Source organism: Eptatretus burgeri, chromosome 6 (genome assembly GCF_056783735.1).
Source record: "Eptatretus burgeri isolate ZD-2024b chromosome 6, Ebu_testis_v1, whole genome shotgun sequence".
NCBI lineage: Eukaryota > Metazoa > Chordata > Myxini > Myxiniformes > Myxinidae > Eptatretus > Eptatretus burgeri.
Window position 1 is genome coordinate 42,785,676 of NC_140966.1, and position 14,609 is coordinate 42,800,284.

The following is a 14,609-nucleotide window of genomic DNA, read 5'->3' on the forward strand; positions in this document are numbered from 1 at the left end:
AAAATGATAAATGTTATTAAAGATTCACATGTACAAATATCTTGTTTTTCATTGGAGTATGTAGAAATGACAAGACTTGGTGGAATAATCATTGAAGTGTCTGCTCTGAATCTGGGAGGATGGATGGTGGTTCAAACCCTGGCTGAGTTATACGAAAGACCACATATTAAAATTATAGGACTGCCTGTCCTGAACCTGGATTTGGAGCAACAGTCACTCAAACCCCCGCACTCCCTTCGACCATGATTTTTTTTTAATGCCACGAACAAACTTTAGTAAATCACAAGTGATGAACGTTGTGGTCGTTTCATTCAAATTGTGCATGTAGTTTGGTAAAGAGAGCAAATACTTGTTTATTTGTTGTTTCTTTGGGGGGGGGCGGGTTCAACCCCCCCCCACCACCCCTGTAGACTCTCTTCATGAGCGCAGATTTTGATGCAGTCAAACTTTGGTACTTGACGGGTGATGAAGGTTGTCGTCAAGTTTCATTGAAATCACGATTTCCAAGCCGTTTGCTGTATTACCGTGTTTTCTCAATAACAGAGCCAAATTTTTTCCACCTGTCACACGATGATTGTGTGTGTGTGTGTGTGTGTGTGTGTGTGTGTGTGTGTGTGTGTGTGTGTGTGTGTGTGTGTGTGTGTGTGTGTGTTTTTGTGGTTGTTATCTCCATATGTGGATTTCATAAGGTGGAACAGTGGCCTCTTCATTATCAAAGTATCCACCTTCATGTGTGCATACGTACAGTGCCTTCAGAAAGTATTCACACGCCATCACTTTTTCAAATTTTGTTGTGTTACAGCCTTGATTTAAAATGATTAAATTTAATTTTTTTGTTAATGAAGTACACAAAAGTGACAACATGTTTTTGGATTTTTTCACCAATTAATTGAAAATGAAATACAGAAATATCTAATTTAGACAAATATACCAACCTCCTGAGTCAATACTTCATAGAAGCGTCTTTGACAGCGATAACGGCTTTGAGTGTTCTTGGGTATATCTGTATCAGCTTTGCACATTTGGATTTCTCCCATTCTTACTTGCAGATTTACTCAAGCTCTATCAAGTTGGATGGGGAGTGTCGGTGAAAAGCAATCTTCAAATCTTTCCATAGATTCTCAATGGGATTAAAGTCTGGCTTTGGCTGGGCTACTCAAGGACTTTCACATTCTTGTTCTAAAGCCATTCCAGTGTTGCTTTGGCTGTATGCTTGGAGTCATTGTCCTGTGAGAATGTAAATCTTCGCTGCATTCTGAGATCTTTTGCACTTTGAAGCAGGTTCTCCTTGAGGACTTTCCTGTACTTGGCTCCATTCATTATTTCATCTATCCTTACAGATCTCCTAGTCCCTCCCACTGAAAATAATCCTGACAGCATGATGCTGCCACCACTATGCTTCATGCTGGGTGATGTGGATTTTTTTAACCCACCTTGATGTGATCGTTGAAGGATTCTACCTGGCCAATTGTAGAATCCTATTTGACTTCAGACAGAGTTTAACGTTTGTCCGATTTGGTTATAAAATCCTGCATAAAACCCTATCGACACTGATAACCGATGTCCACACAAGTCCTTCCTTGTGAAACAATTTATTATTCTAATTATACACCATACATTTTCTCACCCTCGTACAATGAGCTTAAGAATCCCCATTGATTGCAATATTATTTGGTTCTATTTCATTTATTCTTACTTTAGTTAACAGTCAGACCAACCCGATTCAATTCACTTCCACATTACATCAGAGAGCTTTATTCTAACTTGGTACTTGGTCAATTCCAAGGAGCACAAGCCACTGAGATTCTAATACTTCCTCAGGTACTTGCACTGCAACAATTTTACATTTCAAAGCATTTTATACTTTCATGAGAGAGAGTGGTGGGGGCTATCACCCCAGACTGCAGACGTGTCCTTTAGACGAGAAGCCACTTCGTACATTTCGAGGCAAAGGTTCACTGTTATCAGCTCAGGTCACTCCGCTCCAGACCAAGACATTTATCAACATTTAGGGCAAAAGTCTCTTGGCTAGAAAGGACAGCCAATTCAACTTATAGCATAAAACTTCCATTTCTAAAACTCCATTTGTTACAATTTAGAACACATTAATATAAATTTTCCACCACACTCCCCCGTTTTTTTTTTTTTAAGGAAAATTTGAATAATTTTTCTTACACATGATTGCCATGTCCCGTTCCTGAAGGAGAAAAGATTTCCATTACTCCTGTTCAATCAACAATGGCAGCAAGTGCTCATATCAGAAAATGAGTGTTTCCATTTAATTTATGGCCTGTTCATCAGCATGTGTCATACATTGAAAAAATGCTACCCAAAGTCAGAAGATAAACAGGTCAGGGTGTGGATAGAGCAGCACCCAACGGGAAACACAATCGAAGCACTCCTTGAGCTGAAGGGAAGGTAGATGTGGGCAAGTACAAGCTTGGGCCGGACACTGGGTTGAAGGAGACGAAAAGGAACACATGTTGTAAACGACTCGCAGTATGGAACTCCAGGCCTGTCGTACATTGAAGCAACCACAGCAAGTTCACGATGTATTTGCAGAGCGGCAATCGAGAGTTTGGCTGAGAACATTCCTCCACGCAGGCACCACACAACGCCGACGTTAAGACTTTGCTCAACCATCTCCTCAGTGGGTTTTTCTTTCTTTTTTCCCCACATTGCTCCATCTTATCTCCTCAGGAAGGGGCATGATCACGTGTTGAATGCTCAATCACCAAAATCTGGGTTCTCCCATCGTCCAATCTTTGTGTGGAAGTTCTTTCCAAGCTTCATTTAGACGAAAACGTACATTTCATAGTTTAACTGCGTTCAACACTCCGAAACAAACAAAACCAAAGTTAACATCGAGTAAACATCATGGGCTCATGTATTTCCAAAAGACTGACAAAGGTTCTTCCAAAGCATTCAACTTGCATTATCAATATTTTATCTCTTTCCTTATTATTTCCCTAAATGACAACTAAAATATACAGAAATCTCAGTTGTACGTATACTCAAAACATTCATCTCATTTGCTATTTCCATGTAAAAGCAAACAGTCTTTATCAGGGTTCCAATTTGCGATCAATAATTCTTTTCACAAAAATATTCCATCATTTATCCCAAAATATGAAAGTAATCTATTTCTTCAAGAACCGAATCCAAATCGATTTTGCACAATTACCATTTTAACATTCACATCTGCTAAACAATTTACAGTTTCATTCACAAATAGTTCCAGAGCAACTGCCATTTTTAAAATTATTATTATTTTTAATCTTGATTTAATTCTCAGTAACTTTTTCCTATCCTCAATTCACAGATTAACAAAGTCCTGAGGTAAAGGATTCTCAATTTGAAATCTCAAAACAAAAGTTTATATAAATTACAACTAAAAGAAACATGATGGTTCCTTCCCAATGAGTTCTTTCCCCCAATTTTCTATTTTTATGAGCTTAGTCTGAAAGTAACTAACACAGTTACCGAGCTGCAGAGCGTCCTTTGCTGCAGAACATAAAATATCTCAAAAATAATGTTTAACCAATCTCTCTAAAACAACACTGAATTCCATCGACATTTTAAATCTCTGACATTTTCCATCTATCCATTTCTCTCTCACCAAAACAGCAAACATGCTGCCATTTTTCCAACTCACATACACAAACTATCTATCACTTCCTCTGACCTCAATTACGAATCCATTTTCCTTTATCAAAACAAATAAATCATTTTAAACAGTTGTACAAAAATTGTCAAATCACTTGTCAAATATATCATCAGGCGAATATTATTTAAATTGCAGCTCAAACACTCTGTCTACACATGTAGCTACACCCTCCCCAAATTTTATCCCAGTCTTGGGGAAAACATCTTCAACTTCAGACTAATAAACATCCAATCTCTCTTAAACAACGTTTTGGTCAAAACAATAAAATATTTCCTTTTAAAATCCTCCTCCTTCTCCTTCTCCTTCTCCTTCTCCTTCTTCTTCTTCTTCTTCTTCTTCTTCTTCTTCTTCTTCTTCTTCTTCTTCTTCTTCTTCTTCTTCTTCTTCTTCTTCTTCTTCTTCTTCTTCTTCTTCTTCTTCTTCTTCTTCTTCTTCTTCTTCTTCTTCTTCTTCTTCCTCCCGTTAGGGGTCGCCACAGCGGATCATCCGTTATGATACGCATACTGATTTGGCACAGGTTTTACGCCTGATGCAACCCTGGTCACCTCTTATGACACGGGGATGAATTTCCTTTCCTTTTTTCCTTTTAAAATCCATAAATCAAAAATAAAATCTTCAGCATCTATCTAATTAAATCATGAATTTACCTTGACTGAATCGATCAAAGGGTTACACTGGGTTGGTTGCCATTGCCTTCCCAGCACAAGTTCAGGCAACCTCAACATTTACAGACGTATAAAACGTTATGCCTATTTCAATGTCCATCCGAGGGCATCATCAATTATCTGTGAATCTCCCCACGTGCAAAACATCATCAAATCAATTTTAAATCATTCCAAATCACGTTTCTACATTTAAATCACATCTTTTAAGTACAATGGTTACAACTCAGATCAAATCTTCGAAACATTTCTGACACGTCCTCAGAGCTTGCCCAGCACTTGAACCTGCCGGGTTGTGTAATTAGAAATCATCACAATGCCAGCGAGAGCTCAACTCCCAAGACTTCACATTCCGAATATATCCTACATTCACAATTGTTATTTCAATTTATCCAATCCCTATGGCTTTTAAATAAAACTTCAACACTTTTCCCTGAATGGACTTCACTTTAAACAGATTCAGAAGAGAGGGTGTGCCACAAACACCAAGTAACAAGGAACAGGAAGTTCTCTCCACATCCAGTGGGAAGAAAACGAAAAACTCCAAGACAGGCAAAACCCACAGTTTAGCATTACTCTAGCATGGCTTCAACACACACACTAACGAGCATTGCATCTCATAGACTCACGTGTGATCACGTGACAAATACCAATCACATTTCTATATCATTTTAAAGTCATTGCCAACGGCATGCATATTTCGACACAATAGCCTCCATCCTCTTGAATCTGCATATTAATCGAATTTCACACTTAAAGCTAAGACTCAAACACAGACTCAGTGGAAAGACATGCCACCCCCCACAGATCCAGTGGAGGGGGCGAGCTGCACTGTCGCAGCTTGCGACCTTCACGTGGAAATACAACGCCAAGAATGCATAACATGCCAACCCAAACAGACCCACAGCTTAATTCAGCACGAGTTAAAATATCGTCAAAATCCCAACAGAACACGTTTCATTGCAGTGAATATTGGACTCGCACAAGTTTCATTTTTTACTCTCAGCAACACGTGCATCTCAATGCAAATCACCAACCACGCTCCCAGCCGGTCAATCGTCTCCTGCACTCTACAAAATGTTTCGTGCAAATCATTGCATTTACAAATCCGTAAAACCTCCACACAATATAATATAACAACCTCACTGCCAACAAACTTCCAGTGAGTTCAATGAACAAAAGCTAACTCATAACTCTTACAAACAGGTAACTTATAATATTTATCTATTTTCCCTTAACCATAGCCCTATCTCGGCATCTCAGCCGTGTCCTCGGCCTCTCTCTCACAGCCGGTCCGTATCAATGCAAACATGTGGCATGTCGCTTTATCATGCCCATTTAATTACTCGTCTGGCTCCTCATCGAGCCTCTTCTTGTCATCTGACTCCTCTTCTTCTCCAGCACTTTTATAAAACAACTACAGTACTTATCGTTTACTTTAAAACGGACTCTCTCCGCCGGATCTTCTTTCTATCAATAAAATTATCTGACAATGAACTTTTCTTTGTTCGAAATGCGTTACCTGCTGAGAGCGCTCTCCCTTACCTTCGCTCAAGCACTTGTCGTTCCTCCAGGCACTGCCTCCGGCAGATTAAGCACCTCCGTTCACGAGCACCGCACCACGTTGGTTCGAATCCGAGTCACCAGGTGCCAACTGATGTGGATTTTTTTTAACCCACCTTGTTGTGATCGTTGAAGGATTCTACCTGGCCGATTGTGGAATCCTATTTGACTTCAGACAGAGTTTAAAGTTTGTCCGATTTGGTTATAAAATCCTGCATAAAACCCTATCGACACTGATAACCGATGTCCACACAAGTCCTTTCTTGTGAAACAATTTATTATTCTAATTATACACCATACACTTCTCACCCTCGTACAATGAACTTTAGAATCCCCATTGATTGCAATATTATTTGGTTCTATTTCATTTATTCTTACTTTAGTTAACAGTCAGACCAACCTGATTCAATTCACTTCCACATAACATCAGAGTTTTATTCTAACTTGGTACTTGGTTGGTTCCAAGGAGCACAAGCCACTGAGATTCTAATACTTCCTCAGGTACTTGCACTGAAACAATTTTACATTTCAAAGCATTTTATACTTTCATGAGAGAGAGAGAGTGGTGGGGGCTATCACCCCAGACTGCAGACATGTCCTTTAGACGAGAAGCCACTTCGTACATATCGAGGCAAAGGTTCGCTGTTATCAGCTCAGGTCACTCCGCTCCAGCCCAAGACATTTATCAACATTTAGGGCAAAAGTCTCTTGGCCAGAAAGGACAGCCAATTCAACTTGTAGCATAAAACTTCCATTTCTAAAACTCCATTTGTTACAATTTAGAATACATTAATATAAATTTTTCCCCCACATTGGGGATGGTGTTAGATGGGTGATGAGCTGTGCTTGTTTTTGTCAGATGGAGTGCTTTACATTCAGGCCAAAGAGTTCAATTTTCGTCTCATCAGACCACATAATCTTTTTCCCTCATGCACTCAGTCTTTCGCATGCTTTTTGCAAACTCCAGGTGTGCTGTCATGTGCCCTTTTCTCAGGAGTGGTTTCTATTTGGCCACTCTCTCATGAAGCCTAGATTTGTGAAGTGCTGCAGAGACTGTTGTCCTTCTGGCAGGCTCTCCCATTTCAGCAAAAGAACCTTAGTTCTGTCAGAGTAGTCATTGGGTTATTGGTCACCTCCCTGACCAAGGTCCTACTTTCCCGATTGCTCAGTTTGGTCAGATGGCCAGCTCGAGGAAGAGTCTGAGTAGTTCCATATTATTTCCATTTCCTAACGATGGATTTCACTGTGCTCTTCGAAACTTTCAACACTCGATAAATTGTTTTATACCGTTCCCCAGATCTTTGCCTCCTCACAACTCCATCTCAGAGATCTCCGGACAATTCCTTATACTTCATGATAGAGTTTCTGCTCTGACATGCATTGCCAACTGTGGGACCTTGTACAGAAAGGTGTCTTTCTTTCTAAATCATGTCCAATCAATTGAATTGGCCGCAGGTGGATTCCAATCAAGTTGCAGAGATATCTCAAGGATGATCAAAGGAAATTGGATGCACCTGAGCTAAAATTGGAGTGTCATAGCAAAGGGGTCGAATACTTCTTGCAAAGATATTTCAGCTTTTCAAGCAAGACAAGCAAATGTAGTGACAAAAAAAATCTCAATTTTAACCCATTTTAAATTCAGGCTGTAATCTATCTATAATTCCAGCAGTGTGCGTGTGTGTGTGTGTGTGTGTGTGTGTGTGTGTGTGTGTGTGTGTGTGTGTGTGTGTGTGTGTGTGTGTGTGTGTGTGTGTGTGTGTGTGTGTGTGTGTATGTGAGAGAGAAACCGCTGTTTCTCGACAAAAAACTGGTCCGATCTAATTGAAACTTGCCAAGTATATTGCTGGTGACCTGAGTATGTGCCTTTTCTTATTATTATTCTTCTTTCAGCTGCTCCCTTCAGGGGTCGCCACAGCGGATCATCCGTATGATCCGCATTGTGATTTGGCACATGTTTTACGCCGGATGCCCTTCCTGACGCAACCCTGGTCGCCTCTTATGACACAGAGATATGGTACACCTATTTTAACCGGGGTATCCACCGGCCCAGTACACTGGTACTCATTTCGCCGACCTCGGAAGGATGACAGGCTGAGTCAACCCCCTGGTGTATTAATTCAGTGGCCCTACGGGGCTTGAACTCAGGATCTTTTGGATCCCAAGCCGCTGCCCTAACCACTGCGCCAACACCAGGCCGAGTATGTGCCTTTTCAAGGTTTAATATTAATCGGACAAGTGGTTCCCAAGTTATGGCCATTTATTTACCAAACCAATGACAGGACACGTTGCTGCGTAGGCGTGGCCGTTGGGGACGAGATCCTCAGCCGTGTTCCCCATTACGGGTTACAACGTACGGACTTCAGGATAGTGATGACTTACTGTATTCTAATAATTTCTCGATTTCTTATGCGCATTTATAAATAAACACAATGCCCCAATCCAGTCGTTGTTTACGAGAGCGAAGGAACGGCCTGTGTGGTTGTTTGAAAGTTGTTTTTTGCACGTACGGACGTACGGGCACACAAGAGCGAAGGAACGGCCTGTGTGGTTGTTAGAAAGTTGTTGTTTTTTGCACGTACGGCCACGCACGTACGAGCACACGAGAGTGAAGGAACGGCCTATGTGGTTGTTGTTTCTGGCACACAGTTTGAAATTTTTTTTTTTTTTTGCACGTATGGCCACGCACGCACAGGCACACACTAGTACAACAAAATGAGAAAAAGTCGAGGGGTGTGAATACTTTCTGAAGGGGTGTGTGTGTGTGTGTGTGTGTGTGTGTGTGTGTGTGTGTGTGTGTGTGTGTGTGTGTGTGTGTGTGTGTGTGTGTGTGTGTGTGTGTGTGTGTTATCCACTGTCACCACTCACTTTGGATAACAGGAAATGACAGGAACTTGACATGTCTCATCCACAGATATCTTTTGTATTGCTATTTATTTTTGTGAATCCGATTTGCATTCAGGAACACAACAATTATGGTTAACCACTTTGAAATTGTCACTCTTTCATTGAAATGCTGAAAATTACGTTGAAAAGGTTATTTGAATGACAGATTTCACCCTAGCAACGGCAGGTTAAAAGTGTCTGTGCGAGTAGAAGAGAGTCATTTAAAACGCATGCACAGTTCATGTGAGAATGGTCTTGTTGGCATTGATACGTCATTTCAAAAGGCCCGTATTGTCTGCATAATTTACCTTGGAGAGCTTACTCATTTAAATATTCCAAACCCAACTACTCATATATTTGGCTACCTGTTGATGTAATGCATAATTCTTTCATTTATGGGTGGAAAGAGAGGGGGAAACATCCAACAGCAGGTTGAAACAACAAGGGGAAAAAAAAAAACAGAGGGTGACTTGGAGAAATAATGAATGTGGAGAATGAGGACTAAGGGATTATACAAGCACCAAAAATTCATACAGCTGCAAAGTCTCAGGTAGAAAATAAACTGCAAACTGAGAAATACATGGGCTTGAGCAGGGTTAATGGGGGTATGAGAGATCATGGTTGTGGATGGGTGATGAACTTCGATGGTGGTGAACACCTGTCTTGAAGCGGTGGAGGGAAGAGTGAAATTGAAGAGAATGAGGAAGTAGATTCCACAGGTGGGACAAAGGGGGAACGAATAAGTGGAGGTGAGCAGTGATTCTGGATTTTGAGAGTTTCACAAGAAGCCAGTTATTGCCAGACTGCATGCACAGAAACCTGAGAGGAATAGAGCATGGAAAGGGCAGAGGGTGAAAGACCAGACATAAAGCAGAAGAAGACAGAGACCACTGATTTGTTTGTGATCTGAAAGTGATAGGTGCAGAGAGTCAGCTTCATCGTGGGAGATTTCAATGATCTTGAAGGCCTTGTTTCATGGCTTGAAGCTGAGCAAGGTGAGAGGCAGGGGCTCCAACCCAGAGGGGAGAATAGTACCCCATCAAGCTGTAGATGAAGGTGTTGTAGGTGGATAAGAGTTCAGGCATGCCAAGGAAGAACTTGACGAAGGATACTGTCAGTGAATGGCTTTGGGGGCCAACTAAGAAGTGTGGTTTGCCTGAGAAAGATCATGGCTGATCGTGAGGTCCAAGAGATTGAGTGACTGAACTTCTTAAAGAGGATTGTTAAGGAGGAGATGGGAGGGTTTGATGGTCTTTTTGGAGAGATAAAGTGAGTGTGAGATTTATCTGGTTTGAAAGATAGTCCAAGTGTTGGACCAGCTCATGATTATATTAAGGTCTGCAGAGAGGGAAGAGGCTGCTGCCTTTTTGAAACTGTTGCATTGTCTGCAAGAGTAGAGGAAGTCAGTAATCCATGTGTGGAGGTTGCCATAGGTAGAGACTCCATGGATGTCATTGGCAGAGAGTATGGAAACCAAGGCATTTTGACAGACAGCAGATAATGCTCGAGATATATCTAGCTAGAGAGACGGCCCTGATCTCATGAGATTGAGGGCCTCGATTCTTTGTTGGAGGAGCAGAAGCAGCATCTCCAGGGTAGAATTACATGGTCTGAGATCGGGCCATTCAATTCAATGACTTTGCTGACAATTTAAAGTTGCTAGAAAGTCTTTGCTGAAGAGGATAAGTGTTTGCTAACAGGTTTATGTAATGCAGTAATGTTGGCTGACTTTGAAGGAGATGGAAGGTGACGTAGGGTAAATGATTGGTGAACAGAGGAGGATGACGATGTGAAGGGGCAGCAGAGCAGCTTGTTAGAACACATGTACTGATGTCTTGCAGTCCAGTTTGAGAATAAAAATCTGGGGTTGTGAGAAACTGCTCGACCTGCTCGGCTAAAAAAGAACCAAGAGCATAGGAGCAGTTAGATGGGTGTGACTTGGTGTGGTGGGTACAGGTGGGTGGGTGCCACCCAGGAGTGAGGGGTTGCGGACACAATTTGGAAGCAAACAAAGAATTGAGGCATTTAGCCTTCTCACGAGCAAAGTCAGCTGTAGTGCCAATTTAAGTGAGTGAAGGGATGGAAGGGGAGCATGCATCGGATACAGACTTAACATGGCACCACTGGTTTACTACAAAAGGAAACAATTTTGAAAGTTCAGTCTTGAAGTTGGACCAATGTTTTCTCGCTCTCCTGAGGGTGGACAGACACTCGTTGCAGGCTTGCCTTCAGTGAGAGTTGCCTTCCAGGAAGAGAAAGCAAATTGATTCAAGGCAACTACCTCACCATAGGAATCAGTGTACCATGGGTGGGTGGATTTGTACGGTAACTGAAGATGAGATTGGAGGAATATGTGCATAAGAGAGAGCAGGTTTCTGGGGACGAATTTCCAGGAAGAATTAATATCAAAGATCGCAGATATAGGAAACCAGTCCTAAAGTGAGACAGCAGCTTGCAGCCCCAGCCAGTCAGTCTGAGTGAACTGCCGGGCTTGTTGGCACTTAGGCGACTCTGAAAATAGCCAGGGAGATGTTGACTCACAAGCACGTGAACAGAGGAACCAATTGGAACAGAGAAAGAACAGGAGACATTAGCAGGAAAGTTGGTCATTACAAAGTCCAGAAGGGTCGATTTGCCATTTGAAGACAGCCACCTCAGAAAATTCACAGATTGAGTCAGACCCACAGAGTTACATAAGTCTTTTGCTGCAGTGCCATGGCTGGTGAGAGAGGTACCAATTCCCAGCCAATTAACATGGTGACAATTGAAATCACCACCAGAGACAGACGGAGAGAGACAGACGGAGAGAGGGAGAGAGGGAGAGAGAAAGGAAAAAAAAAATATATATATATATATATATGTATATAAAAGCCTGGTGTTGGCTTAGTGGTTAGGGTGGCGGCTTGGGATCCAAGGGTCCTGAGTTCAAGCCCCGTTGGCTGCTGAATTAACACCAGGGGGTTGACTCAGCCTGTCATCCTTCCGAGGTCGGTGAAATGAGTACCAGTGTACTGGTCCCGGTGTATGCCCCGGTTAGAATAGGTGTACCATATCCCTGTGTGTCGTAAGAGGCGACCAGGGTTGGCGTCAGGAAGGGCATCCGGCCATAAAACATTGCCTCAAGAAAAAGCCAAATCCCTGCACAGCAGGGAAAAATGGCTGTAAAAACGGTCATATATATATATATATATATATATATATATATATATATATATATATATATATATATATATATATTTATATATATACATATAGATATGTGTATTAGAATAATGTCTGATCATATAAAAGTAAAAATGAAAAACAACTATAGAATGAGTTTCATTCTGAAATCAAGTGTGTCAATGTTAAATGAAATACTTTGGTGATTTTGGATATCATGTAGCTATGTGTATCTGCATCTTTCAAGCAACATGTGATTTCATTTTTTAACCGTTTGTCTTTCCCAGTAAAACCAAACCCTCCAAGCAAAGTAAATTTATCCTTGAGTGGCTCATTGGCTCCACACCTGCAAATTCATTGGCTGTACCCAGAAGGTGGCTTAGCATCAAGCTTCTTTCCACTTGTCTATGAAATTCATTATAATCGAAATTCCTTTGATCCTGAACCTCAGGTATGTTTGAATCCTCTTTTCTTTATATCGATATCTTTATCAGCAAAACCGCAAAGGCTTTGACAGTTTATGGAAATGAGGTATGACTGATACATGATCAATGATTTCGTAGTAAAAAATGAAAATGCACATGGGATGCAAAAGACATGGAAGTTAACCTCATTGTAAAGGACTGGGCAGCAGGATATGCTCACATTCAGATGGAGAAATAAATCCAGCTCTCCTTTCTGCATTTAGATTTATGATATTTAATGTTATGTGTCAAAAAGAGTAGGACATTGTGTGCCGGTATGTCGTCCAAATTCAGTGCTCACGTAAACTGTATAACTTGTGTGTTGGAAATGGGAAGACTAATGGCTTGTGACATTGTTTGCATGCTCCGACGCTACTTGACATAATGCACTTTCACATGTGTTCACTTATATATGCACAAAACCTGTGACTCGACAATCGGAACCATTCCTCCGTTTCCGTCTCGATAGTTTATATGATCTGTGACCATTTTTGTATATCGAAGATGTGAGTTTCGGATTTGGTCAAAACCCCATTGACGTGCACCATGTTGAAGTTGTTCATGCAACTCCACTGTATACCTGCATCTATGTATGATTAGAAGTGCCTTTTATCATGTGACATTCTTGGCTATGTCTAGGCAGTAGTGTTTAAATATCTTTCCTGGAATTTTTGTCTATTAGCTTAGTGGTGTCATTCCTCATTGATATGGTAAATTAATCCATTATTTAAAAAAAAATCTCTCTCTCTCTCTCTCTCTCTCTCTCTCTCTCTCTCTCTCTCTCTCTCTCTCTCTCTCTCTCTCTCTCTCTCTCTCTCTGTCTCTCTGTCTCTCTGTCTCTCTGTCTCTCTGTCTCTCTGTCTCTCTGTCTCTCTGTCTCTCTGTGTGTCTCTCTCTCTGTGTCTCTCTCTCTCTGTCTCTGTCTGTCTCTCTCTCTCTGTTTCTCTCTCTGTCTCTGTCTGTCTCTCTCTCTCTGTCTCTCTCTCTCTGTCTCTGTCTGTCTCTCTCTTTCTCTCTCTCTCTCTCTCTCTCTCTCTCTCTCTCTCTCTCTCTCTCTCTCTCTCTCTCTCTCTCTCTCTCTCTCTCTGTCTCTCTCTCTCTCTCTCTCTCTCTCTCTCTCTCTCCCCCCTCCCCCTTTCCTGGTGTATTTTAATTCAGTGGCCTAAAGGCCTGAACTCAGGACGCTAGGATTCCAAGCCACCACCATAACCACTAAGCCAACATCAGGCTATTAAAACCACTAAAATATGAATTAAATGAAAAAGTTATGAAAATATCATGAATTGGTAATAAAAAAACCCTTTGATTAGAGCTGGAATGTGGTTATAGTACAGGCATGATGGGTCAAAAATGGCCTCCCCAGTGAGAGATACAGTGTGTGTGTATATATATATATATATATATATATATATGAAGCCTGGTGTTGGCGAAGTGGTTTAGGGTAGCGGCTTGGGATCCAAAAAGTCCTGAGTTCAAGCCCCGTTGGCCGCTTGAATTAATACACACCAGGAGGTTGACTCAGCCTGTCATCCTTCTGAGGTCGGCGAAGTGAGTACCAGTGTACTGGGCCCGGTGTATGCACCGGTTAAAATAGGTGTACCATATCCCTGTGTCGTAAGAGGCGACCAGGGTTGCGTCAGGAAGGGCATCCGGCATAAAACCTGTGCCAAATCACTATGCGGATCATACGGATGATCCTCTGTGGCGAGCCCTAACGGGAGCAGCCGAAAGAAGAAGAAGAAGAAGATATATATATATATATATATATATATATATATATATATATATATATATATATATATATATATATATATATATATATATATATATATACATATATATATATATATATATATACATATCGCACCTGTGTCCGAAGGAAGCGGTTTAGTTTGGCATTTTTAATATGAAATCGGCAAATCCTAGAAATGAATGAAACTCATTCGAATTACCCTTCAGAACTATTTGGAACTCTTTACAACCACCCTTTGGATGCTTTTATAATTACCTCTTGGAACGAACCCATTAGAATTCTCCTTGAGAACACTCTAGAAATGCACTTTAGACCTTATAATTATCATTTATCCTTTAGAACCCTTTAGAATTACCCATTAGAACCCTTTATAACGTTTAGAATTACCCGTTGGTACCTTCCAGAATTACTCTTTGGAACCCTTTAGAATTGTCTTTAGAACCTTTGGAATTATC

At 41.1% G+C, this 14,609-nt stretch overlaps 1 protein-coding gene across 17 annotated transcripts in view; it reads left to right on the forward strand.

Annotated features, from left to right (window-relative positions):
* LOC147024646 (leptin receptor-like) overlaps nt 1-14,609 on the forward strand; it is a 76,382-nt gene that overhangs the window by 26,919 nt on the left and 34,854 nt on the right. For all 17 annotated transcript variants that reach the window (XM_085884751.1, XM_085884740.1, XM_085884737.1 and 14 more), the window contains one exon: nt 12,225-12,388. In XM_085884751.1, coding sequence (XP_085740877.1) covers nt 12,225-12,388 — 164 coding nt within the window. The remainder of the gene's footprint in view (nt 1-12,224; nt 12,389-14,609) is intronic.